General features: G+C 37.5%; 4 protein-coding genes across 8 annotated transcripts in view; 2 read left to right on the forward strand and 2 right to left on the reverse strand.

Annotated features, from left to right (window-relative positions):
- The window catches only part of LOC127938862 (dynamin-2-like), a 41,873-nt gene extending 32,280 nt beyond the window's left edge, over positions 1–9,593 (forward strand). The window contains exons 18-21 of the mRNA XM_052535759.1: positions 399–634; positions 1,987–2,142; positions 8,351–8,404; positions 9,288–9,593. Of these exons, the coding sequence (XP_052391719.1) occupies positions 399–634; positions 1,987–2,142; positions 8,351–8,404; positions 9,288–9,312 (471 nt within the window). The 3' untranslated portion in view covers positions 9,313–9,593. The remainder of the gene's footprint in view (positions 1–398; positions 635–1,986; positions 2,143–8,350; positions 8,405–9,287) is intronic.
- A 333-nt stretch (positions 9,594–9,926) lies between these two features.
- On the reverse strand, positions 9,927–13,248 carry pigc (phosphatidylinositol glycan anchor biosynthesis, class C). Of its 2 annotated transcripts, XM_052535760.1 has the most exons (3): positions 12,933–13,248; positions 12,454–12,520; positions 9,927–11,858 (listed from the first exon to the last, which is right to left on the reverse strand). In XM_052535760.1, the coding sequence occupies exon 3, from the start codon at positions 11,845–11,847 to the stop codon at positions 10,966–10,968; it is 882 nt and encodes a 293-aa protein (XP_052391720.1). In that variant the 5' UTR covers positions 11,848–11,858; positions 12,454–12,520; positions 12,933–13,248; the 3' UTR covers positions 9,927–10,965. The 2 variants fall into 2 exon arrangements, with proteins under 2 accessions (XP_052391720.1, XP_052391721.1); XM_052535761.1 differs by lacking the exon at positions 12,933–13,248 and having other exon boundaries at positions 12,454–12,799.
- A 2,617-nt stretch (positions 13,249–15,865) lies between these two features.
- LOC127939081 (transmembrane emp24 domain-containing protein 5) lies at positions 15,866–19,841 on the reverse strand. The gene is made up of 4 exons (XM_052536098.1): positions 19,534–19,841; positions 18,986–19,083; positions 18,707–18,887; positions 15,866–16,738 (listed from the first exon to the last, which is right to left on the reverse strand). The coding sequence occupies exons 1-4, from the start codon at positions 19,714–19,716 to the stop codon at positions 16,520–16,522; spliced, it is 681 nt and encodes a 226-aa protein (XP_052392058.1). The 5' UTR covers positions 19,717–19,841; the 3' UTR covers positions 15,866–16,519.
- Positions 19,842–20,822: 981 nt separating this feature from the next.
- Positions 20,823–23,582, forward strand: part of suco (SUN domain containing ossification factor) — a 44,083-nt gene continuing 41,323 nt past the window's right edge. For 2 of the 4 annotated variants that reach the window (XM_052534609.1, XM_052534612.1), the window contains exon 1: positions 20,858–21,171. In XM_052534609.1, coding sequence (XP_052390569.1) covers positions 21,119–21,171 — 53 coding nt within the window. In that variant the 5' untranslated portion in view covers positions 20,858–21,118. Of the gene's footprint in view, positions 21,172–23,582 lie in introns of all 4 variants that reach the window. The other 2 variants (XM_052534610.1, XM_052534613.1) reach the window with 2 other exon arrangements.

Consider the following 23,582-nt stretch of genomic DNA (forward strand, 5'->3'; position numbering starts at 1 on the left):
ATAACAATATATAAAAAAAGAGGAACAACCTTTTCGCAAGATTTTTTTTTTTCTAGCTGATGAACAATAAAAACATTTAACTGCAAATCCACCTAACTTTAAAGAGTCGAACATTTAAAGAACCAGACAAAATTAAAAGTAAAAAATAAAAAAATAAATGGTGCTGGTGCCAATAAAGCTATCAATATAAAGTCTTTACACATATTGTTGTGTAGCAGTGTGAGTAGTATCAGCTAGTCATGTGATATCAACATGACAGATGCCTTAATTCAGAATAAAACACCTTTTTCAAACAGCAGATATGACCATTTCCTCTCAGTTTATATAATTTTTATTTGAAGTCCTGTTTTTTTGTTTGTTAAATGTATTTTCTACATTTCTGTGTTCTCCACCCATAGGTAGAGGAGTTTATCCACTCCGAGTTGCTGGCTCAGTTGTACTCCTCAGGAGATCAGCGCTCTCTGATGGACGAGTCTCCTGAACAGGCCCGGCGAAGAGAGGAGGTGCTGCGAACTCACACTGCCCTGAAGCAGGCTCTAAACATCATCACTGACATTTCCACCTCTACCATCTCCACCCCGTTGCCACCCCCAGTAGATAACTCCTGGCTCCATAGTGGCTCTCTTCACCGAAGGTACCTCAGCCCTCCACTTTCTGTTCAAGACGTCTTCATCATCACTCCTCCTCATCCAGTGGTGCTGTTCTTTACTTGACCCTTAGGGGCTGTTTACACAACATCGTTTTCAGCCAAAAACGGGAAACCTTTTATGCATTTTGCCTGTTTGTTTATGGAGGACTAAAACATATTTTTGAAAACGGGTTTCAGGGTGCCAGTTTTTGAAAACACCACCTTTATCGTTTCCTTGTAAACATCCAATATGGGAATCTTTGAAAATGGTGACATTGTGCATGTGCGTAGTGCATGTGTGGTATGTGGACATGCGCAGTAGGCTACGTGTTGATTTTAAAGGCAAGCGCGAACAAACATACACAACAATGGTGGAGTTACTGTTTACTAACAAGGTGATTGCGCCAACTACTGGCCTGGCTTAAGTAATACAGTGTTTTGGGCATTTTCGCAAATATGTGTAAACGTGAATCGTTTTGAAAAATTTTGTTGTGTATACGTGAAACTTTTTAAAAACACAAGGGGATAACTTTTTGTTTTTGAAAACCCACTCTTTGTGTTAACATAGCCTTAGAATTTAATCAGTACTCCGGCACATACCGTATTTTCCAGACTATAAGTCACACTTTTTTTCATAGTTTGGCTGGTCCTGCGACTTATAGTCAGGTGCGACTTATTTATCAAAATTAATTTGACATGAACCGAGAGAAATGAACCAAGAGAAAACATTACCGTCTCCAGCCGCCAGAGGGCGCTCTATGCTGCTCAGTTCTCCTGTAGTCTACACTGAACACATAGAGCGCCCTCTTGCGGCTGTAGACGGAAATGTTTTCTCTTGGTTCTAAATAAATGCGACTTATAGTCCAGTGCGACTTATATATGTTTTTTTTCCTCGCCATGATGTATTTTTGGACTGATGCGACTTATACTCAGGTGCGACTTATAGTCCGAAAAATACGGTAATAAAAAGCTGACCGTTGGCACTACATGGACTGAATCACCAGGATTCCAGGATGTATCATTGAATTTTCTCTGTTTTCCAGGCCAAGGAAAAACTGATTGAAAGTCATAGATTTTTTTTTCATAAGAGCTTGATGCTCTTGTGTAAATGCAATTGTGTTGTCTGATGCAAACAAGTCTTTCTTTGGCGGCGGTTCTGTTCAAAGAATCGTTGAACCAGTTCACAAACCAGTCTGAATAATTTATTAGCGAATCATTCTGAATCAAAATGGTTTTTTAAAATCCATATCCAGTAACCACAAATGACTCCAAATGGAAATGACTGGTAGTGGAAATGTTTTGGCCCACCTAAACAGCTAATGCGCCCCTCTCTCTCTCTCTTTCTCTCTCTTTCTCAGGTCTCCTCCAGGTTATATCGTCCCTAAAAAGCATCCTGCTCGGCCTGCTCTTTCTCTACCAATTTGCTTGGAAGCTCCTGCCCCTCCGGTCTCCAACAGCATAGACACCACCAAAACTACCAGCCGCCCCAAACGAGTCCCTCCTAATGTTCCCAGGTAGACATTCACCCATCCTGAAGTCACACTAGCAGCTTTGGACCATGTCAGTCCATTTAAACAAACATCATTTCAGGACGCTAAAACCGCACATGTGTTCTCTCCATCAACAACACAGCTGAAAAAACGTTTGATTAATAAAGTGCCCAGTGACTAGAGGGCTTGAATCAGGTGTGTCACTGAATATTTGAAATGAACCCAGGGACCTGTAACTACATCACAGTTTTAAACAGTATTTCAACAGTTTTCTGAGCACGAGAGCTGTGGTGAACTTGTGGTTTCCCCTTTTCCATGTTTCATCTTCCGTGAATCCATGTTGTTGCAAACTACGTAAGAACCAAGGAGGTCTGTAAAGATGTGTAACATTAGCTAAATTTGGTGTGCAAAAAGGTCGATTGTCAATAGCATAGAGGTGTTTGAAGCACTGCTCACAAATAACTTACAGCTTTTGATTGGTCACTGCGACCTGACCCGCTTTAACATTAACTTTTTTTGCCCTCAAGCTCAACTGATCTTTGACATATTTCTATAAGAATTTCACCCACAAAATTTTGCCAATGTGACCGCACCTTAATACAGAGAGAAAGCTATCCGTTAGCATTCCTTTCCACCTCAACGCCAGTTCCTTGGCAGACATAGGTCCCCATGGAAGCATATGATTTGAAATGTGCCATATTTCCTCTTCGGACCACAGAAACATAACTTTTAATGGAAAATGAAGAGCAAAAGAATCAGGAGGGTAAAGCCAAAAGTATACCTCAGTTTATCCATATCCTTTCTAGGTATACTCCATTTGATAGTGTGCATGAACACAGGGGCTTGACACAAATACACTGGAAAGTTTAATCCTTGTCAAGTGTCTGTGCATTAAAAATGTCTATGTACTAGTTTAAACCAGAGTCGTGAGTATCTCTGAACTCCCTCCCTTAAGCACTCCTCAACACAAATATATGCACAGTTTTTCCTGGCAAAGGTTTATTTTTATTTTTTTAAAATGTATTTAAACTCAACTGTACATTTATAATTAGAACTTATGATTAATATTACATTTTTTATTCACACCCCTCCAAATCAGATAGTCAGAAAGTGCCCAGTTGCACGAGTCCCCTTAAGTAATGAAAGCCCATAATTATAAGTTATTATCACTAAGGGTTTTTCTTGCTGCAGCCGCCTGCAGTTTCCCACTAGTAATTATGGCATTGTGGTAGCGTTCATGTGCGTCCGTCTCATAACTATGATCATTCCAGCATGACTTTATGCCAGCATATGATTGTTAAAAACAGTTTAACAATGTATCCTTCCCAAATGTATGGATCTATGCTCACAGTAAACACAACTAATAGGACTTTCAGTGTCCTGAGCGCAAAGCTTGCTCTTGGATCCGTGTTTAGGATTAGTCTCAAAGCAGTGCACTCAGAGAGCAGAAATATACACATACTTACCTTCACATGCATGATAGATGAGACCACGTGCTCACTGGTCCCAGAACTACAGCACTAGATCACAGACACTGCTGTCTCCACTCACCATGAACATATGGGCTTGAGCATAAAGGAAAAAAAGAAACTTGAACTTGAACAGATGTCATTGCTCAATCACACAGGCAAGCATATTTACAATTGAAGGCTTTTCAAAATCACACAGATTTTCAAGGAGCAGTGAAAGTATGCACTGTAAAGTAATCTCACACAAACGGTCAAGGAAAGTTAAAATCATACCCCGAGAAAGATATAGTAAATTTACATGTAATGGTAGTGTTTGTGTACTTTTTGTTTTGCCTTTATAATGATTTTAATGCACAAAATGCATGGTGTTTGGATGATTTCAAAAGTATTAGTAACTAGTAATGTATTTTATTTTTTGCTATTGTTGCATTTTTAAATATAATTGATTTAATAACTAATTATTGGCATTACATTTCTCATTTTATCAACCAATTGATATAAAATATTTATATATATTATACTATTAAATGTACATTTTTATAATATTCTCTTTATAGGAATAAGAAGCCAACAAATGTAATTGTATACAGTCACACAATTTTAATTTAAATAACAAACTAATTTAAATGGATATCACATTTATAAAATTATTTAATTAGCATGGGTTAAGCATTTTTTTCTTTAAATACAATTTTATTAAAAAATAGTTTATTTAAATGAATTATTTAATATATTTATATGAGATAAAATTTTATAATTTGATTACAGTATTTTATGTACTGTGTATAATTCTCTTTATAGTAATGAGAATAAAGAGTCATAATGCTAAAAATAGGCTTCACTTCCTTTTTGCTCCGTGTGTAATTTTTTTCTGTGGAAATGTGAGCCACACATTTTTTAACGAGTCTCTCACGTTACTTGAGATGGGTGGAGGTCTTGTTGTAAATTTGTTTTTTATATTTGATTCCCCATTTTAAGCACAGACAAGTCCCTATTCTCTTCTCACTTATTCTAGCTCTTGTCTTGTTGGATGTCACAGTCTAATCACATAAAGACTTCTCATATTTCATACAGTTCTTTGATTCTTGTGCTTTGTGGATAACAGAAGCGTGACCTCATTAAAGGGTTACGGTCAATATCCTGTTCAAACCGTCATATCAGTATTCACAAACTGACCGTATCTTTTCCTTTCTCACCATTCCAGTGGCGTTCGCTTCTTTCAACACTCTCTTCGGTTTCTCCCTCGTGATCGTTCTTTTTCTCGCTCTCTCATTCCTTACTTTCACTTTTTGGCCATTTTTCCCCTCTCTTTTCTGCCTCATTTCCTTTGTGCTCAGTAACGGGTCTGTTTGGACCTCCACCCTTTTTCTCCTGCTTTTTCTCTCTTTCTTTCTCCCCTGTTGCCTCTTTCTCTAGTTCTCCCACTCACTTTTTCACATTTCCTCTCACCATCACTCATCCCAACTCTCCCAACTTTCCCTCTCTTTCCTTCCACCCCCATTCCCCTTGTCTTTTTTCTCTTCACTTTTAGCCGAACTCATTTGAACCTGGTGCTGTTGTCTTAAGCGTGACCCCGACCGGAGCGGGCCTTGCGGACAGTGACAGAATCTGAAGACTAGGCAGAATTTCTGGGCACTAAAATGGCAATTCTGAGACGCAGCCAGCATTTCATCAAGCAGCGTTCCTCTCTCGCACCTCATCCAATTACACATTCTTGTACTTTTAACTTCAGCATTTCTTTCTGTCTTCCAGTAAACCCCTGGCATTTCCAGGCTGCAATATCTTGCATGTTTCTTCAAGCGTTGTTTTGCTTTTCTTTCCGTCGTCTCCGTCCTTTCTTTTTCTTTCTGTGAAACCGCAGTCCTGCATTCACCGCAGCACAGGAAAAATAAAAGCCACTCTCTTCTCTCTCCCATCCCAGAGAGCTGCTCCCTCTGCCAGCTCCATTAGAGAGTGAGATTCCTGCGTCTCCACAGGGATCTTTCCAGGACCAACTCTGCAGGAATGCTGGACTCATATTCCCCTCACACACACACACACTACTAATTTACCGACTCCGTAACTTGTGATTGCAACATGGTCAGTTCACAATAATGAGCTCTTTTGGGCCTAATTAAAGGTGATGTGTCACTTTTTCAAAGTTACAGTACTTCTATTTGAGCATAAGATGCAGAGATGTAGATTCATTGTCACTGTCAAAGTCTTGCTCTGTTCATTTGAGCATCCTTGCCACAGCACGGGGTGGTGTTGGCGCAGTGGACACATGCCTTTGGTGTGAGAGACCCAGGTTCGAATCCACTGAGACACCAATGTGTCCCTGAGCAAGACACTTAACCCCTAGTTGCTCCAGAGGCATGTGACCTCTGACATATATAACAATTGTAAGTCGCTTTGGATAAAAGCGTCAGCTAAATGTAAAATGTAAATGTAGCATGACACAGGAACATTAGCTAAACCAATAACTTGTTTGTGGCAGGACTTTTTTTATTTAAATCACAAACTTTAGTTTTTGGAACTGGTGGTAATTACTGTTATTAAAAGTTCTGAATATTCTTAGTAAAATAAAACCTGTAACACTTTATGGTAAGGTCAACATTATTTGTCACAACTCATTGAACATAACTTTTTACAAGATTATGACAAGAGTAATGTTAATTAGTGAGTCCTACTGTTCAAATGTTAGTAACATAAGGATTTTTTTATTTTCATTTAATTTTGTTAGTTTTTTTAAAGAATGATCTTATGCTCAGCAAGGCTGCATTTATTGGATTACAAATATAGTAATATTGTGAAATAATGTTACAATTAAAATACATCTTTTCTATTTGATGGAAAAGCTGAATTTTCCGCATTATTACTTCAGTCTTCAGTGTCACAGTGTCACATGATCCAGACTTATAGCCTGTAAGTACGTTTTCATACATAAAGGATTTGTCAATGATGATTCAAATGCGAAATTTAAGCAGTGTAGAGAAACACTTTTTTATTTTTCATTTCTCCGATCACAAATGCAGACATGGTTTTATGTTTATGGAGGGCGATACACAACACAATATGTATAAAGACAGTATAAGTCATTATAATCAGTAATTATGTCCCCACTGGATGCAACAAATGCCTAGTTTATAATGGGGTTTATTGTTTTTGTCTCACCGCACCAGGACCTCACAATATTGTGAGAGGAATGACATTTCAGTCACGCGCTTGAGGTATTCGGCCAATCACAACGCACTGGATAGCTGACCAAATAGAGCACACCTCGCTTTTCAGAACGACGAGCTTTGAAGAAAATCCAAAGGCAGAGGATAGAGGAGCAACATTAATGTACAGAATGTGGAAAATAATGTGATTTTTGAACCTTAAAGGTATACTCCATCCCAAAATGAAAATTCACTTACTCACATGTTGTTTCAAACCCGTAAAAGCTTAGATCGTCTTCGGAACACAATTTAACATATTTTGGATGAAAACCAGTAGCTTGAGACTGTCCCATAGACAGCCAAATAAATAACAGCCATCAGTCATTCAACTGTAATGTTATGAAGCAACGAGAGTACTTGTATACGAAGAAAAACAAAAATAATGTCTTTATTCAACAATTATTTGCCTCTGTGTTTCTAAATCAGATTAGCGCTATTTTCTTCTGTGTCAGCTGCACCACAAGGATATATTTTTACGTGTATCTATCTACACTTTGGTTTGAAAGCAAAAAGCGCATCAGTGTAGTGCAGCTGACGCAGAAGAGCGTACGCCGCCTGCGTACTACTCAGATTTGCCAAAATGGCACTACGCTGATTTGGACACAGAGGAGAAGAATTGTTGAATAAAGTCATTAATTTTGTTTTCTTCATACAAGTACTCTCGTCACTTCATAACGTTATGGTTGAATCACTGATGGCAGATGGACTATTCTGATGATGCTTTTCATACTTTCCTGGACTTTCAGACTGTTATTTATTTGGCTGGCTATGGGACGGTCTCATGCCTCCCGGTTTTTCATCCAATATCTTAAACTGTGTACTGAAGATGAGCGAAGCTTTTACAGGTTTGGAACGGCATGGGGGTAAGTGATTAATGGCAAAATTTTCATTTTGGGGTGGAGTAACCCTTTAAACCACATAAACACATTGCATTACACCAAATACTGTTCTTTTTAGCTACACCATATGACCCCTTTAATATATTTCTGAAATGGTAATACTTTTTTAGATTTTAAGAAAACAGGATTTTTTGAAATGCTATTTCATGCATACTGAGTTTTTTACACTGTTAAAGAGTTGGATTCCCATACTAAACATGGACAAAGTTTCAAAAATTAAGTAGTATGTTTGAAGGAGTATTTCTGTTCCAAAAATACTCCTTCCGGTTTGTCACAAGTTTCGGAAAGTTTTTTTCGAGTATGGCTCTGTGTGACGTTAGATGGAGCGGAATTTCCTTATATGGGTCCTGACGCACTTCTGCCGGAAGAGCACGCGCTCCCGTATAGCAGAGCACTGAGAGCACAACAGACTTCACTGATCAGAGCGAGAGCGTCGCGAAATGTCACAAAAGGAGTGTGTTTTTGGTTGCCAGGGCAAGACAACCCTGCACAGATTACCAAAAAAAAAACAACAGCATTAAGGGACCAGTGGATGGAGTTTATTTTTACAGAGCATCAACGGAGTTGTACAAGTGTTTGTGTTTGTTCCCTGCATTTTGAAGATGCTTGTTTTACAAACAAGGCCCAGTTTGATGCCGGATTTGTGTATCGTTTATTTCTTAAGGATAATGCAGTCCCAACGAAAAAGGGTCACGATCGTGTGTTGGAACCGCAGGCGGTGAGTAAAACTGCTTAAAATATCTCTGTGTTGTTAACTTAGCTATCGACGTGTAAGCACATCAAGTAAACAACATACGATGTTGTCATCAAACAGCACTTTCCACATGTACAGCTTAAAAAAAAAAAAAAAAAAAAAAAAAAAAAAAAAAGACGACATAAAGTGGAACTTAGTCATTTTCCAAAACCGCTAAGCAAATATATACAGTTTCAGTACATACCACATAGAGACGTCGTTGCTGATGCTGCTCTTGTTAAATTTCAGCATCTGGATCTGATTCTGGATTATAAATACACGCTGAATCTGACTGTTAGCCGTGGTTTGTTTTGGTTTGTTTTTCCTCACGGTAATGTCACAGACACTCTCAACGCAAAAGCCTACTCGCGCTCGTGATTCTTTAGCTCCGCCCACACGTCACGCCTCCAGCGGCTTGTGTTTTTCCGGGAAAAATCGGTACAGACTATCTTTCTCTTATGAATATAATAAAAATAAAGACTTTTTGGAGTTATGAAGGATGCAGTACTACTCTATATATACTCAAGATAAACAGGATATTGAGTGAAAACGAGCATTTCACCCCCCCTTTAAGAATTATTTTTGTTGTTCAAATTTTTGTGTTTTGACTCACAGCTAATCGGCATGGTTTGGTATTTATTTATAACCCATCTAAAGAAAAATCTGTTTTATGTTCTTCTCAGTCCTGTTGATCTGATCTGGCCATTTGTGTTCATTTTCCCCAAACAAAACACACTCGCAGACAATTTTAAACGTGGATCTGAAGCAGAGCATGGGAGATTGTTGTTATTTCCATTAGCTGAACTGGCAGAGCTGGGACCTGTGGGAGTCTGTTCTGACAACTCAGGTTATGTGTAATGTGTTGCAGGAGACCCACTCAACAGCCACGATGAGACACAAATGCCCACCTGTGAGAAAAAGTGCCAACGACAAGATCTGCTTGAATTGTCATTAAGAAGACGGCAAAGATTCACATCTTAGACACAGTGGAAAACAGACTTGGAGATAGAAAAACTGATCTCCAGATGGTCTTTTTGCTCAGCGATTCTGCCTTCAGTGGTGAGATTGAGCATTGTGCTGAGGTTTGTTCCTGTTTTGTATATATGTTGATGTTTGCAATGCGAGTGAGTTTCTTTTAGCTCTTTATCACATTTAAATAAAAAGCATTTTGGGATTTTGTAAATACTGTGTATTTAAGAAGTCCAACATTTTCCTGTGGTTATTGGGGTTAACTAAAGCAAGCATAACTGTTATAATTGCTCATGTCAAGTATTTAACCCGTCAGCATGTGATTTCTCACACTGGTTGTGCTAGGAACGCAATTTGTAAATCACACAATCTCAAATCATGCAGCTTGTGAAGGACCCACCTACAATAACCTAAAATTTTTGTGAGTTTCCAACGCCAGGAAATCTGAAAAAATTATTCTTATATTGCCAAACATTATAACTTAATTTAAAAGAATATACACCATTTAATTTTACACAACAGACTCAACAGGCTCTGATTTTGATTTTGCACAGAATGCTTTAATTTTGCAACTTTATTGCATTGTCACAAAGACTTCATTTGAGCTCTTATTCTGTCAGTTATAAATGATAAAAAGAAAAGCCAACAAAGACTTATGTTCTATCAATTGAACACTGGCAGAAATGTCCTGCTGGTATGCCGTTCTACATGAACAACAGATTGTGCTGCAGAAATACCTGGGACTCACTGACATCTTGTGGACAACAGCTTGGCCAGAACAGTTTCAACTCTTTTCTGTCACCTCCATTCAAATAACAATAAACTATTCATATACATATAGTTAAAAACAGCAATTATTTCAAGTACAGTTAAATGTTAAAAACATGATTAAAAACTCTGTCAGCAATTTCAACTTTTTAATCAAGCAATTCAAGAATATGCACATTTATATCAATACTGTTAAAAAGAACTCCGTACTCCCAAATAAATGATCTGAATATCACAACACATGTCTGGATCATACCTTAAAATCTAAATCATATTTTTTTTTTCCCTAAAAAAAGGTCTGCATCTGTTTTATGATCATTGAGATCTTTAGGGCTTTGTTTTTTTTTTCAAGCATGACCTGGTCATGTTTTCATGAGGTTCACCCGTTTAATAGTTTAGTTGTATTTTATATTGGCAACATGAAATGTAACTTTCTTATTCTTCCCTGAGCTTAAAGGCATAGCTTACCCAAAGATATCAATTCTGTCATCATTTACTCACACTCTTGTTTTTTATTTGCAACCTGTATGACTTTCTTCTGCAGAACACAAAGTATATATTTTAAGAAATACCCGTGTTTTTTTGGAAGCCAATGTTACCAATATTCTTCAAAACATTTTCTTTCATGTTCCACAGAAGAAAGGAACACGTACAGGTCTGTAACAACTTCAGGGGAGTAAATGATGACAGTTTTTTAGGTGAACTAGCTATCCTTTTAGGAAACGTGCAAAAGACTCTCAAACCCATCCCACCGAAGGGAGTCTATCAAAAGCATCATTTAAAACGCTCTTAAAACCCTGTAGGCAGTTTCAATTCAGGAAGCGGGACAGGTCCTCTCTAATCTCTGCCTCGTCCCAAGGGCCGTGGATGTTGTCCTTGTGCCTCTGCAGGTGAACCAGCAACAGTGGACAGACTAAAGTTAATGTTAACAGAGCCAGCGCGAGGAGAAGAGCCCCCTCGGGCCACAGGCTCCCCAGACCCCCGACTCCAGCCAGACACACCAGCACGGCCGCCCACGGGAAGCTCCACTCTGCCTTCTCCCGCATGCGGTGCAGCAGACAGGGCCACAGAGCGAACACCAGGAGGGCACAGCTCAGCATGGTGAAGGTGTGCAGGGCGCCAGGCAGCCGGGACGCCAGACACACCGACCCGAAAAGAGCCGCGTTGAGGGAAAGACTGCCCGGGGGACTGGGCTGAGCATACGGGAAGGACACCAAGTGAGCCAGGAGCATCACAGCTGACATGGCGTAAACGGTATCTGTACTGACCGACTCGGTTAGAGTCTTTAAAACTGGTGAAAACCCAAAAGTAAATGCCAGGAAGATGGTCGCGCTCTGCAGGTCTGCCAGGCGCGTTCGCTCCCGAACACAAGAGCCTCCCAGGATCTCATAGAGTCCGTATCCCAGCAGAGCACAGGTCAGACAGACCCAGAGCACGGCGGACGGCACCAGCGCTCCCCGCTCCATACAAGACCATAACGTGAGGAAGAGGGCCACACAGGACACCTGCTGCGCGATGAGCCCCGTCTCACGCACAACCGCCCAGTAACGGTACTGACGCACACGGATGTTGCGCCGCAGCTCCTCCAGAAAGCGGCGGTCCACATAATTGTCTGGAAAGGGCTGGCGTTCATACAGGACTTTACGCCACGGGACGGGAGCAGGAGCTCCCGGGCCACTGTCTGCCCCCATCACCTGTCAAACTGACAACACATACATCAACATATTTGCAGAAAAAGTATGAAATTTTTTTTTAAGGCATTACTTCATACAGCTACTTTAAGGATTGATATATGCTACAAAACTTGGAGCAACAAATCTACATTATTAGCTATAATCTAAATATTACACAGAAATTATGTCAGTTTGCTCAGCTCTACTTATTTTTTGAACTTTATTAAACCTTTTCAAATAACATAATTAAAAACAAACAACAAATCCAATCAGAGAGAGAGAGAGAGAATTATACCAATAAATACATATCTATATATTTTTAGAAAAGATTTTAAAAAAGTAAATTATATAAAAGCAAATTATTAAATTATTAATTTAAGGTAAACATGTATATGGTAAGTATTTTACAGTTTTAATGCATTCCTTTTTAAGGATTTAAACACTTTTCAGATCGTGTTTAAATGCCACAACACTTGTAGCAGAAATTCACATTTTGTGTCAATCAAACCCACAAATAATCAACATTCTGTGTTGTTCTAGTCTGCTTCTGAGTCTATCTGAATCTGAGCCGCGTGTTTATTCCTATTGACTAGGTTTTAAACCCATATAAATGTAATATCTTACCGACACAGCAGGGTTTCCTCGCTTTAGCCGCTGCTGTCGCTCCATCTGACATCCGGAAGTGACGCACCTCCAAAACAAAAGTGCGATAGTAGCGTTAGGTGAGGAGCGCCATCTGCCGACTTCCCCTCGCAGCCTCCAACCAACGAGAAGCGTCGTGCTTTTAACTTCCTCAAGTGTATGGAAAGATTTGTTCTTGGTCACATTTGTAACCTGTGTGCGGTCGATCAGGCAAGGGGTTTCAAACTGGGTCCGTGAAAGATTTTTAACCACCTATTTACAAAAAGTATTTAGGCTGTCTAAGTTCATGTGTGCTCTTATGTTAACCCTCTGGCCCTTTTCGGGCATTTTTGACCCTAAAAATTTTATATTTCGAAATTTAAAAAATCGTAGCTTCAACGGAATGAGATGACACATTTGTCACATTAGCAATATGAACACACACAAAAATCTTGGATATGTAAAAAAAAAATCACACTTACCTTATCAAAAATGACCGACATAAGAAATGAAAGGGAAATACGAAAAAAATGAGAAAACTCAGTGAATCTTTTGGTGGTACAAACTACAAATCAGCCACTGGTCAGGAAAAAAGTGTGCAACAATCAAGGGGTGACTCTCCAGAATATCAGGAGTGCAAAATAGACACCAATCAATAAATGGAAAAAATACAAAAGGGTCTCTCTCTCTCTCTCTCTCTCTCTCTCTCTCTCTCTCTCTCTCTCTCTCTCTCTCTCTCTCTCACACACACACACACACACACACACACACACACACACATAAATGAACCGGTAAGACTGCAAGAGAGCACATTGTGAGAATATGTGAAATCAATAAATGAAAAAAAAAAACAAGCCTTGCTTCTCTCTCTCTCTCTCTCTCTCTCTCTCTCTCTCTCTCTCTCTCTCTCTCTCTCTCTCTCTCTCTCTCTCTCTCTCTCTCACACACACACACACACACACACACACACACACACACACATAAATGAACCGGTAAGACTGCAAGATAGCACATTGTGAGAATATGTGAAATCAATAAATGAAAAAAAAAAACAAGCCTTGCTTTCTCTCTCTCTCTCTCTCTCTCTCTCTCTCTCTCTCTCTCTCTCTCTTTCACACACACACACACACACACACACACAAATGAACTGGTAAGAGTGCATCAGAGTTATTGAAATAAAATCAATAAATCATAAATCAAAAAATCCAAAGGAGATTCTCATTCTCTCTCTCTAACATTTATTGAAGTACATTGAATAAAACATTAATTCATTTCATTCCTTATTTTGTTCGATTTTTCAATTATCAAATACTGAGTAACAAAAATGCTTTCTGTGTTCCCTTTCTAACAAGATTTTAATGTTTGACTGTAATCATAATGTAAAACCTGATACTTATCTAACCAAAAATATCTAAACCTTGACAAAAAGTAATCTAGTAAATGTCTAGATATATATCTAAATGCAAAACCTAAAAAAAATGAAGAGATGAGGTCTAAAAAACTATGGGAATACAAAAGCCTCTATATATGGTGCTAATACAAGAGGTTACGCAACATTACACAAGTTTTTACTTTTTTAATGCCTCCAGATTGCCCAATTCTCACATCAAAAAATGTATTTTAAATGCTTTCACTCTATTTTAATGCGAAATATTGCATTTATTAAAAAATAGTAAATAAATAAACATATATATATATATATATATATATATATATATATATATATATATATATATATATATATTAATTCTAATTGAAAAAAATAGCTCATTAAAATTTTATAAATATTGCATAGTATCATAAAATTCCCTAAAAATCATAAATAATAATAAAAATATATTATTGAACAAAGATATATTACATTGGTTTTCCTGAAGAAAAAACAAATTACATTTCAAGGCTTCGGTCACTTTTGAATGCGAAGAAGGTAAGTGTGACTCCTAAACGAAGAGGGCCAGAGGGTTACATTTTTTTTTACATTTAGTATTATTATTATGTTTTTGTTACTCTCATTTACATTGTCAACCTAATTAAATTTCCAGAAAATATTTTAGCAATTTGTTTAAGTAAGACTAGGGAACAAATTTGGTTGTCTGAATAAAATATTTTTTATTTATAATTTTTCCCCCCACACAGCAGCCGTAAATTGATTTTTATAAATGTATTATAATATAGAAGTTGAACTTAAACGTGTGACAGATGCATTTACTCCAGAACCAGGCCTTTAAATACAATCTGAACATCTGAATCTGAAAGAGAGAGAGAGAGAGAGAGAGAGAGTGAGAGAAAGCTGGCAGTGCTAAAAGTCTCCAGTAGGTGGCGAAATAAGATTAGATATTCGATAAGAAATGCAATTTATGTTTTTTTTTGGATTTCAAAACACACACATTTCAGATAATCAAACATAAATTCACATGATTCATAATGGTATTTTAATCGACTAAGAAGAACAAATGTATAGAAAAACCATATAGTAAAACCGCTCTTTATTAGATAAACTAAAAAGCAGTGCAACTCTAATAAACACACAATTAAATTGAAAGCCCAAAAGAGAGTGATTGAATCAAACACGAGCAGCAAGCTTCGTTTATCAGCACAGTGAGAGAAGCCTCCCACAGGACCAGTGGCTCTCAGTGGAAGATGGTTGTTGTAGCAACAGCCAGTAAACCACTCCTCCTCAAGTCCAGCACATTCACCAGGGAAGAGGAATGCAGCCGGTCACTGACGGATGAAGCCTCCAGTGATTTATAGAGCTGAGCCTGGCTCATATTCAGCCTGGCACTGACTGGGGCTTCTAAGAACACCCTTTCAGTTGGCATAGTTCCTGTGTGAATACAAGGTTAGGGACAAGTCTAATTTTAAACATTTTGTATTTATCTTGATTTAATAAAATTGTTTACATTTTACACCATTGTTTGTTTTTGTTTTTTTTTTAAATCAATGACTCTGAAAATGTCATACGAATACATGGGACTGTAAGTTATTTCTAATGCTTTAATATATATATATATATATATATATATATATATATATATATATATATATATATGTTTTACAAATATGAATTATTATCCATGAAGATCATACATTTTTTAAAGGAGTCTTAAGACATTTAAAATAGTCTTTTAATTAACTAACTATAACTATAATTAACTGATATTTGAGAAGATTTTCCTTTTATTTTTTTTCTGCAATTTAGTGATGTAACATAATTTTGATTTGGTGGACAATTGTTTTTGAACAATTATTAGTGAAATTAATTTGTTTAAAAATTTGCTACCAAAAAAAAAAAAACGCTTTTTTTCTTCTTCATTATGATATCAGGAAAGTCAACATTTTTGACTTCACTCCTCCCAAAAATATAAAAATACATTTAAATTCAGAAATTAGACAAAGAAGTGCATTCAAGTCATCGTAGAACTGCAAATTTGCATTTTTAATATATTTTGACATAAATTAATAGACCTGGACAAAAAACGAGCACCATTAACTACTAAAAATTGTTCATAAGGAAAGGGCCACAGCATCTGTGCATCGGGTTCCTCTCTTCACAAAATGATCAGTAACAGATGGGTAAAGCAAACAGAGAACGGACATGGGTGTGATTAACGTATGAAAAAGCATTCAATATTTTAATCAGACATTAATTCGGCTCATAAACGTTTAACAATGGTGTCCCTTCAAAAATACTTAATTTGTTACAAAAATATAAAACGTTCTGCATATCAGTGTATTATTAACAGTGCCTGGGAGATTTCAGTAACTACACATCATACAAAAACGCTGAACTATTAGTCATCTGATAGTCTATTAATACAGATTTAAAACTGAAAACATCATGTTCCTGGTTAGATCGCTCACATAGCAGCAGCTCAGAGATCAACTTCAAGCTCTCATTTTATCAGCTTAGTAGAGTAGAAAATGATTGTCTTTATCGCAAGGCATCAACGGTTATCAGCCCAAGGACACTTTGATGGGAGGAACCGAAGGATGGAGCTGAATATTAAAGGCCAGAGAGACAGACAGAGGTGTGTGTGTGTGTTTTTCAGTCAAGTAGCAGGAGGGGAGGCTATGTGCGTGTTTTCCTCTTGTCGTCAAAGAGGCTGCGCAGCAAGTACACCTGGACCCCGGATACGATCACCATCACCACGAGGTTGGTACACGACCACAGGTTGACACGATCGTAGTTGCTCTCTTGCAGGTTGCGGTCGCGGGCTTCGAAGGCTCTCAGCAAAGCCTGGATCTGAAGACTCTTTCCCAGTCGGGACTTCACGCTGTTGATGGTGTCCTGCAAATAAAGACACACTCAGAATGTGAAGATTACTTGCACACACTAACATACTTTGGGGTCAATTTGTTTTTTTAAGAACACTGCATTTATTTGATCAAAAATACAGTAAAATAGTAAAATATTATTATAATTTAAAACAACTGTTTTCTTTTTGAATCTATTTTTACAAGTAATTTATTCCTGTGATTCAAAGCTGAATTTTCAGCATCATTACTCCAGCCTTTCAGCGTCACGTGATCCTTCAGAAATCATTGATACACTGATTTGCTGCTCTAGAAACACTTCTTATTAAACGGTTTAACGGCTTTCCTTTGGTGGAAACCGTGACAATGTTGGTGAAAAGAAATTCAAAGATCACTATACCATAAAAAGTGTTTGTATTGTCATTTTTGTTCAAACTCAAAATGAATAAATATTGATCCAGACATTTAAATGCTACTGTATGTTCCCACAGATCCTTTATGTTAGTTCAGAGAGTCTTTGTGCGTTTTGGAGGACGAAGAGAAGAAAAGTTGTGCTTTTGATCAGTATTCTCAACAATTAAACCTTGAATAACTTTATTTTGTCTTCAGGATTAAACGGAAAATAACCAACGGCTGAGACATAAAGAGTCCTACACAAACATTGAAGTCGATACGATCTCCACTTGGAAACAATGGCAAACACTTTGAGCCAATAGGAACACACTATTTCCTGCACATATGTGATTTTACTTATATAAAAAAACCCCTCCCTGAAATGGCTTGTTACTGTAGAATTAGTCTTAGCATTTCTGTCAAATTTGCCTAATACACCTAAAACACACAGGTTATATACGCTTCTTTCAAGAAAAACAGTAAAGCACTTGTTAATATAGGCTAATGGTCCCCAGTCCTTTACTATCCTGCCATTACACAAGCACTCAGGGTCACATTGACACAACACGTGCCGCACTGCATGCTGGTAGTTGGCATGCCTTGTCATGTTATCTATAATGCTTCGGCTCAAATAAATGTCACCTTAACAGACAGACGGACTACTGCCACACGCTCAGTGAAACCTGAGTGTTCAAGCCCAAATATCTGTGTCATCTGTGAAGAAGTTGATTATTCCACTTACTTGGAATCCAAACCTCTTAAAAGTGGATTTGAGCGCAGTGTAAGTGCATTTCAGGATTGTCAGTGACGTATTCATTCACTAAAAACAGTCTTGCTTATCCACATTCCATAACAATAGTTTAGAGCGACCACACCTTCTAACCAGTGAAATCCCAATATATATATTTCCTGTTGTTCCTGATCATTGCTAAAACATTTACTAATATAATTGAATAAAAATCACTCCCACAAAATAACATTTTTTTAGTTAAATGTTGTAGCACTGAGCATAACTCTAAAATTTCGACCGACTATAGATTTTATAGGTTTTATGAAATTCTCTTTCATATGTGGAAAGTTTCATTGACGTTTCTGGTATTTGAACAAATATTAAAAATATATATTACACTACAATTCAAAAGTATGCAAGTGAGATTTTATAGATTTTTTTTTCAAATAAGTCTCTCATGCTTACCAAAGCTGCATTTATTTGATTAAAAAACAAATGAATGGTAAAACTGTAATATTGTGAAAAAGTTTGCTATTTTAATACATTTTAAAATGTCATTACTCCATAGTATTTGCTGCTAAAGAAACATTTATTTCTATTTCAGTGTTGAAAACACTAAAATAGTGCTAAATATATATTTGTGGAAACTATGATTCATATTTTTTCCAGTATTTTTTGATGCATAGAAAGTATGCAGTAGAACAGCATTTATTTAATCCTTTTTTATTGTCTTGACGGTCACTTCTGATCAATTTAACGCATCCATACTGAATATAAGTAATTATAATTTTATTCATTCAATAAAAAACCGCCCCCAAACCTTAGTAGTGTGCATTAGTCACTGACTGAGACACTCTCATCTAAAAGAGTTGTTCTTACCATGATATCCTCCAGCTTCATGTCCAGAAGGTCTGCTCCCTGCACATATGCTTTCCAGTCCTCTGATTCCTCGCCATCCCCCATATTGTCCAAAATCAACTCAAAGAAGATGACTTTCTCAGAAACCGCACTGAACGTATTATCAAAACAGAACATGTAGTCTCCCTCTTCTGTTTCCACCCTGACGTAAAAAAGTCACATAGAAAAAAACAACAACGAAAGTTAAAAAAAACAGTTATTCAGGATGCAATAAGCTCAGAGTGTATGAATAAACCTTACGCATGAACTCCATCAGATTTCCTGTAGTCGTTGGCTATAACGTGACCGCTGGGCGACTGGAAGTAGAAGTCCACATCTAGACTCGCCCCATCCAGAACCTGCAGAAAGACACAGATTTCCATGAGACAACCCTCACAACTTACTATGGGCACATTACAGAATCAGCATGCAAGTCTTTGGCACTTTTCCTTGTCCAAAAATGACCTTTAGCTCCATTGTGTCACTTCTCCGACTTCTGTATTGTGTCATAACTTCAAGTCTAATTTTCATAATGCAAGAAACAGATCATGTTTGAAAGAATCACTGCTGTTGGTTTTGCAACCAGACAATTAGCAATAAAAAAAATAGCTAATTAATATAAAAAAAGACATTTCACACACACACACTTTCAAATCTCACAGATTTCATATCTATTTTATACTTTATAGTTATAATAATACGTATGTAAGCAGTATCCAGTCAGATGAATTAGTTATATCGTCTTTGGCTACACTCAATATGAGCAGCACACAGGCTGAATCAGAGAGGAATCTCCAGATGTGTGTCACCTGGTACTCGATCTCCAGCGAAGCGTCTTTCTTCATGGTCTGGAAGAAGCACTCTCTGCGTCCGGCGGGGAGACTGAAGGTGAAGTCACCGTCCAGAGACTGAGAGAAGGCGCTGATCACACACACACACAGCGACAGACACGACACACACACTTTCAGCACCTCTATACTCCACCGCATCATACTAAACTTACACAACTTTATCAACAACCAAGGAAAGTGGTTCTTCTGTAAACTTCAGCAGCTGCTCAGGACAGCTCACCAAACGAGTTGCGAATGCTGTGATTTGAGGACCCCGCCTCACAAAACTAGAAATGTTATTAATCATTTCTAAATTTGCCAGCACAGACACTTCCTGTTTTTATAGTAAATTTATATAATAATAAAAAAAAAACACTAGGGAACACGTGTTTTACGCGAATGTATTAGATATTTATATACACGTTCAACGTCCACTGGCACATAACTAGACGTCCTGAACCGCATTATGGGAAATGTAGTCTTTACTGAAGAATGTAGTTCATCACTGCATAGTACTGCAGTGATGAGAAAGTCGGTCTTTTTTTCTCGTTTCTTTCTGAGGAACCGGTTCTTTTCTCATTTGTTATCCAGAGAAATTGAAAAATAGTTGACAATAACAATGGGGTTTTAATAGGTTATATAAATAGAGGGTTTTGTGAGCCTGTTCATCTAATTCAGTTGAAAAGATTCGCCTAAACAAACTATCAGTATTATAATCCTTTTTTTTTTTTTACTACGCCACAGAAGTTTACCTTAATGCAGATCAAGTGCAACAATTCAGCTTTTTGAATAATACATAAATAAACAAGATGGAATGGTAAAAATATACAACAACCAAAATGTGAAATTATATATGTATGTATGTGTGTGTGTGTGTGTGTATGTATGTGTATGTATATATATATATATATATATATATATATTGTATCTGTATCTGTAGTGCACAAGCATTCATTGAGACATTTTTTTCACTTAAATCTTGATATAAAGTTATTTTAAAAGTTAAAGTTATTTTTACGTTTTTAAGAATTTTTAAGAAAGTCGAATAATTAGAGATAATTCTCATGTAGATAGATACTGTCGTATTTTAAACCCCAAAAGAAGTAAACATGAAAGGGTTAACATATAACAGAGTAGCTCAAATATTCTCCCACACGAATGTTTTAGCAATAGTTCAGATCTCTTATCTTTCAGGCGACGCTTCTGATGACTAAACTTCCAACTCATCCAGACCTCGAGGAATGGGCGAGGTTAAAGTAATACCCGATTCCTATTGGCTGAGGACGGGTCCGCCGGAGCCGCGAGCGCTGGCAGGCAGCAGAGCAGCAGCAGCACAAGCGGAGTAGCGGACGGGAACCAGTCCTGCACCCAGCGCTTCTCAGCGGGGAGGGGGTTTAAAACAGAACCTAGCCCAGCTGTTTGTTCTGCACCGCGAAACACACCCCCTTACCTTAATACAGTGGTAAACAATTAGCATTATTAGCAAGTCTTGGCCTCTGTTGTCGGTGTTAGATAGATAGGCGAATAGATAAAAAGCGAGGATGTTGGTCCCCGCGGGAAGATAATGAAGGAGCTGCGCGTGTCGTTGCTGTGCGCCGTTTTAGCTCTCCTGTGCTGGTGAGTCTAAATCTTGTGTTGATTGGAATACTATTATAATGGATCTACCTGTCAAGCTGCATCATAAAAACACTAATACTTTGACAACGACATCATTTTACACTGTATCTCTAATGATAGCTTCATGCTAACGTTAGCTAACGTTAGTTCAGTAGCCTCCGAACTGGTATGTATTGTTAAGCTTTGTGTCAACTGATGTCATATAATACTGTTTTATATTATTTATTTTTATGGAGCTGCTTGCATCTTTTAAAGACATGTGCTGACAGCTTGTTGAAGGTAACACTGGACCACCAGCTGTCCACTTTGAATGTCGATAGAGGGTACACGATGTACATAAAAACAGAAAGCCCACCGTGCATTATTAGTTTCCCACTTCTGTATGTGAGCATTTAATAATTTCAGTAGTAATTTATGTATGTTTTTTTTATGCTTTGTTGAACTGGTAACAGTTGGCATCAGCTGATATAGTTGAATTTTGTAGCAACACTATTTTAGTGGCCATTATCATGAATTATGGTTAGTTCTTGTTTTTCAAGTTTAGTTTGTAGGTAAAGCCTCATGCTAACTCTTTCAGACCATGAACCGCTTGCAATGCATGTATGTAAAAGTAACACGCTGCTGGCTGGACTGACAGAGCCTAAATTTGCCCTGGCCACCGAAGCAAACTCTTACTTTAGTGTATGTTACTTTGAGAAAGTTTAATGTATTCAAATATGTGCATATGTATGATAAACTGTGCTGTGTGTTCGCTCTCGGTGCCAGGCTGATGTGGCATCCACCGTGGACAGGTGGTGGATTAGGGTTGGTCATATGTTGACTAAGCACACAGGGTGCTGACGCAGGTCACACTACCTGGTGAGAGAAGCACACAATTACACCCTGTGCCTGCCACCAGACATCCTATCAGATTGATGATTTTAATAACGGGCTGATATGCGAACTCACTCCTATTTTCATAATGGCTGATTACAGAGCTTGTATTACTGTGCTTTTGCACAGGCCGAAAGGTGTTCACTTTTGGTTCTAGCACCAAACCTTGTAAGGAAAGGTGATTGGAAAAAATAATAGATTTTTAGGATTGTGAGGATGTCTTCATACCTTAAGTATCAAAAAACAAAAAAAACAAAATGGTGAGTTGCATAAGAATTGCATCACATATGCACAAAACTCACAGCTCATAAATACTTGTGTTGTTATTTGGCACACTTTGCTAGCTTTTATTACTTATGTTCTTTTTTTTTCATGTTTGCATGGCTTTCAGAAAAGGGCAACCTGGTACGAATCTAAAATAAATGTAAAACGACACATAAACAGTTTTATTTATTTTGTGAAAAGTAAGCATTACGTACCAAAACAAAAAGGGGTTTACAACATTGTCTAAAAGGTAAAGCTGTTTCAGTTACATGAAAGATTATGTAGTATTATTTGGAATAAAATGCACAGCTGGAGAGTGCACAGGAACAGAGACTTGCATAAAGAAGGTTAAATAAACATGTTTTCTGCTTCAAATATAAAATATATATATTATTGCATTAAGTTGTCATGTTTTATTTTTATTTTTTCCCTACTCTTTATTTTATTTATTTTATCAAAATCATACTCTCATTAAAGGACAGACATATTTCGTTTTTTCATTGAGGCCAAATGAAGAAGATCCTGCATCTATTGTTGCCACCTTTCAGCATTTGGGGCTTTGTAGAATGGACCTCCTTTTTTCTATAGTTGCATATTTACAAAAATATTCAGAATATTTTTTTATTTTTAACCCTAGATTTAGAAAAGCAGGATAATTGAGCCATGTCATTAACAAATGCTCTGTTTGATGTATCTTTTATTTATTTTTTAAGAAAGCTTACAACACTTGTAAAAGACAGCTGAGTTGAAAACATGTCCAAAGTTCAATTCGATTTTCTGTATTCAAACTCCATGTCATGTGATCTTAAATTTGAATGATCATATCTGCGGTTGCGGTTGGGTGATCATAATGGAGTCATATTTTTTTCCACTCTGGATCTGATCTGATCACAAATGCACTCCTCATGTGCGTCTCATGTCCTGCTGTCTTTAGTCTGCTTCTGTCTTTATGTTGTCGTGTGTGATTGTTTTCAATGCTCACTGCAACGACAGCTGATGAGCATTTAGGACAAAAAAAACTTAACAAAACAGAAAGAGTTTTGAGAGAATAATGTTAACATGATGGAATCACACAGCCTGCAGTTCTGGGCAGGACATGACGCTGCTTTGGCACACAATCAGACCCACAGCCAGAGGCTCTTCTCCTCTGCTGCTTATTTTTGATCTCTTCCTTATTCTTTCTTTCCCTCCTCCTGTCCATTTCCTTCTTACCTACTTAGCTGAGAATGTAGCATTCTGCCGTGACATCTTCCTCCAGGCCTCCAGCAACAAAA

This window comes from Carassius gibelio, chromosome A20 (assembly GCF_023724105.1).
Source record: "Carassius gibelio isolate Cgi1373 ecotype wild population from Czech Republic chromosome A20, carGib1.2-hapl.c, whole genome shotgun sequence".
In the NCBI taxonomy this organism is placed as follows: domain Eukaryota; kingdom Metazoa; phylum Chordata; class Actinopteri; order Cypriniformes; family Cyprinidae; genus Carassius; species Carassius gibelio.

Bases quoted from the DNA above. Each gene is read 5' to 3' on its own strand.
- pigc (XM_052535760.1), bottom strand. From the start codon at position 11,847: ATGGGGGCAGACAGTGGCCCGGGAGCTCCTGCTCCCGTCCCGTGGCGT.
- LOC127939081 (XM_052536098.1), bottom strand. From the start codon at position 19,716: ATGATGCGGTGGAGTATAGAGGTGCTGAAAGTGTGTGTGTCGTGTCTG. The intron at 18,888-18,985 runs GTAAGGTTTATT...TTTTTACGTCAG, and splicing joins AAATCTGATGGAGTTCATGC to GGTGGAAACAGAAGAGGGAG. The intron at 16,739-18,706 runs GTAAGAACAACT...CTTTATTTGCAG, and splicing joins TGAAGCTGGAGGATATCATG to GACACCATCAACAGCGTGAA.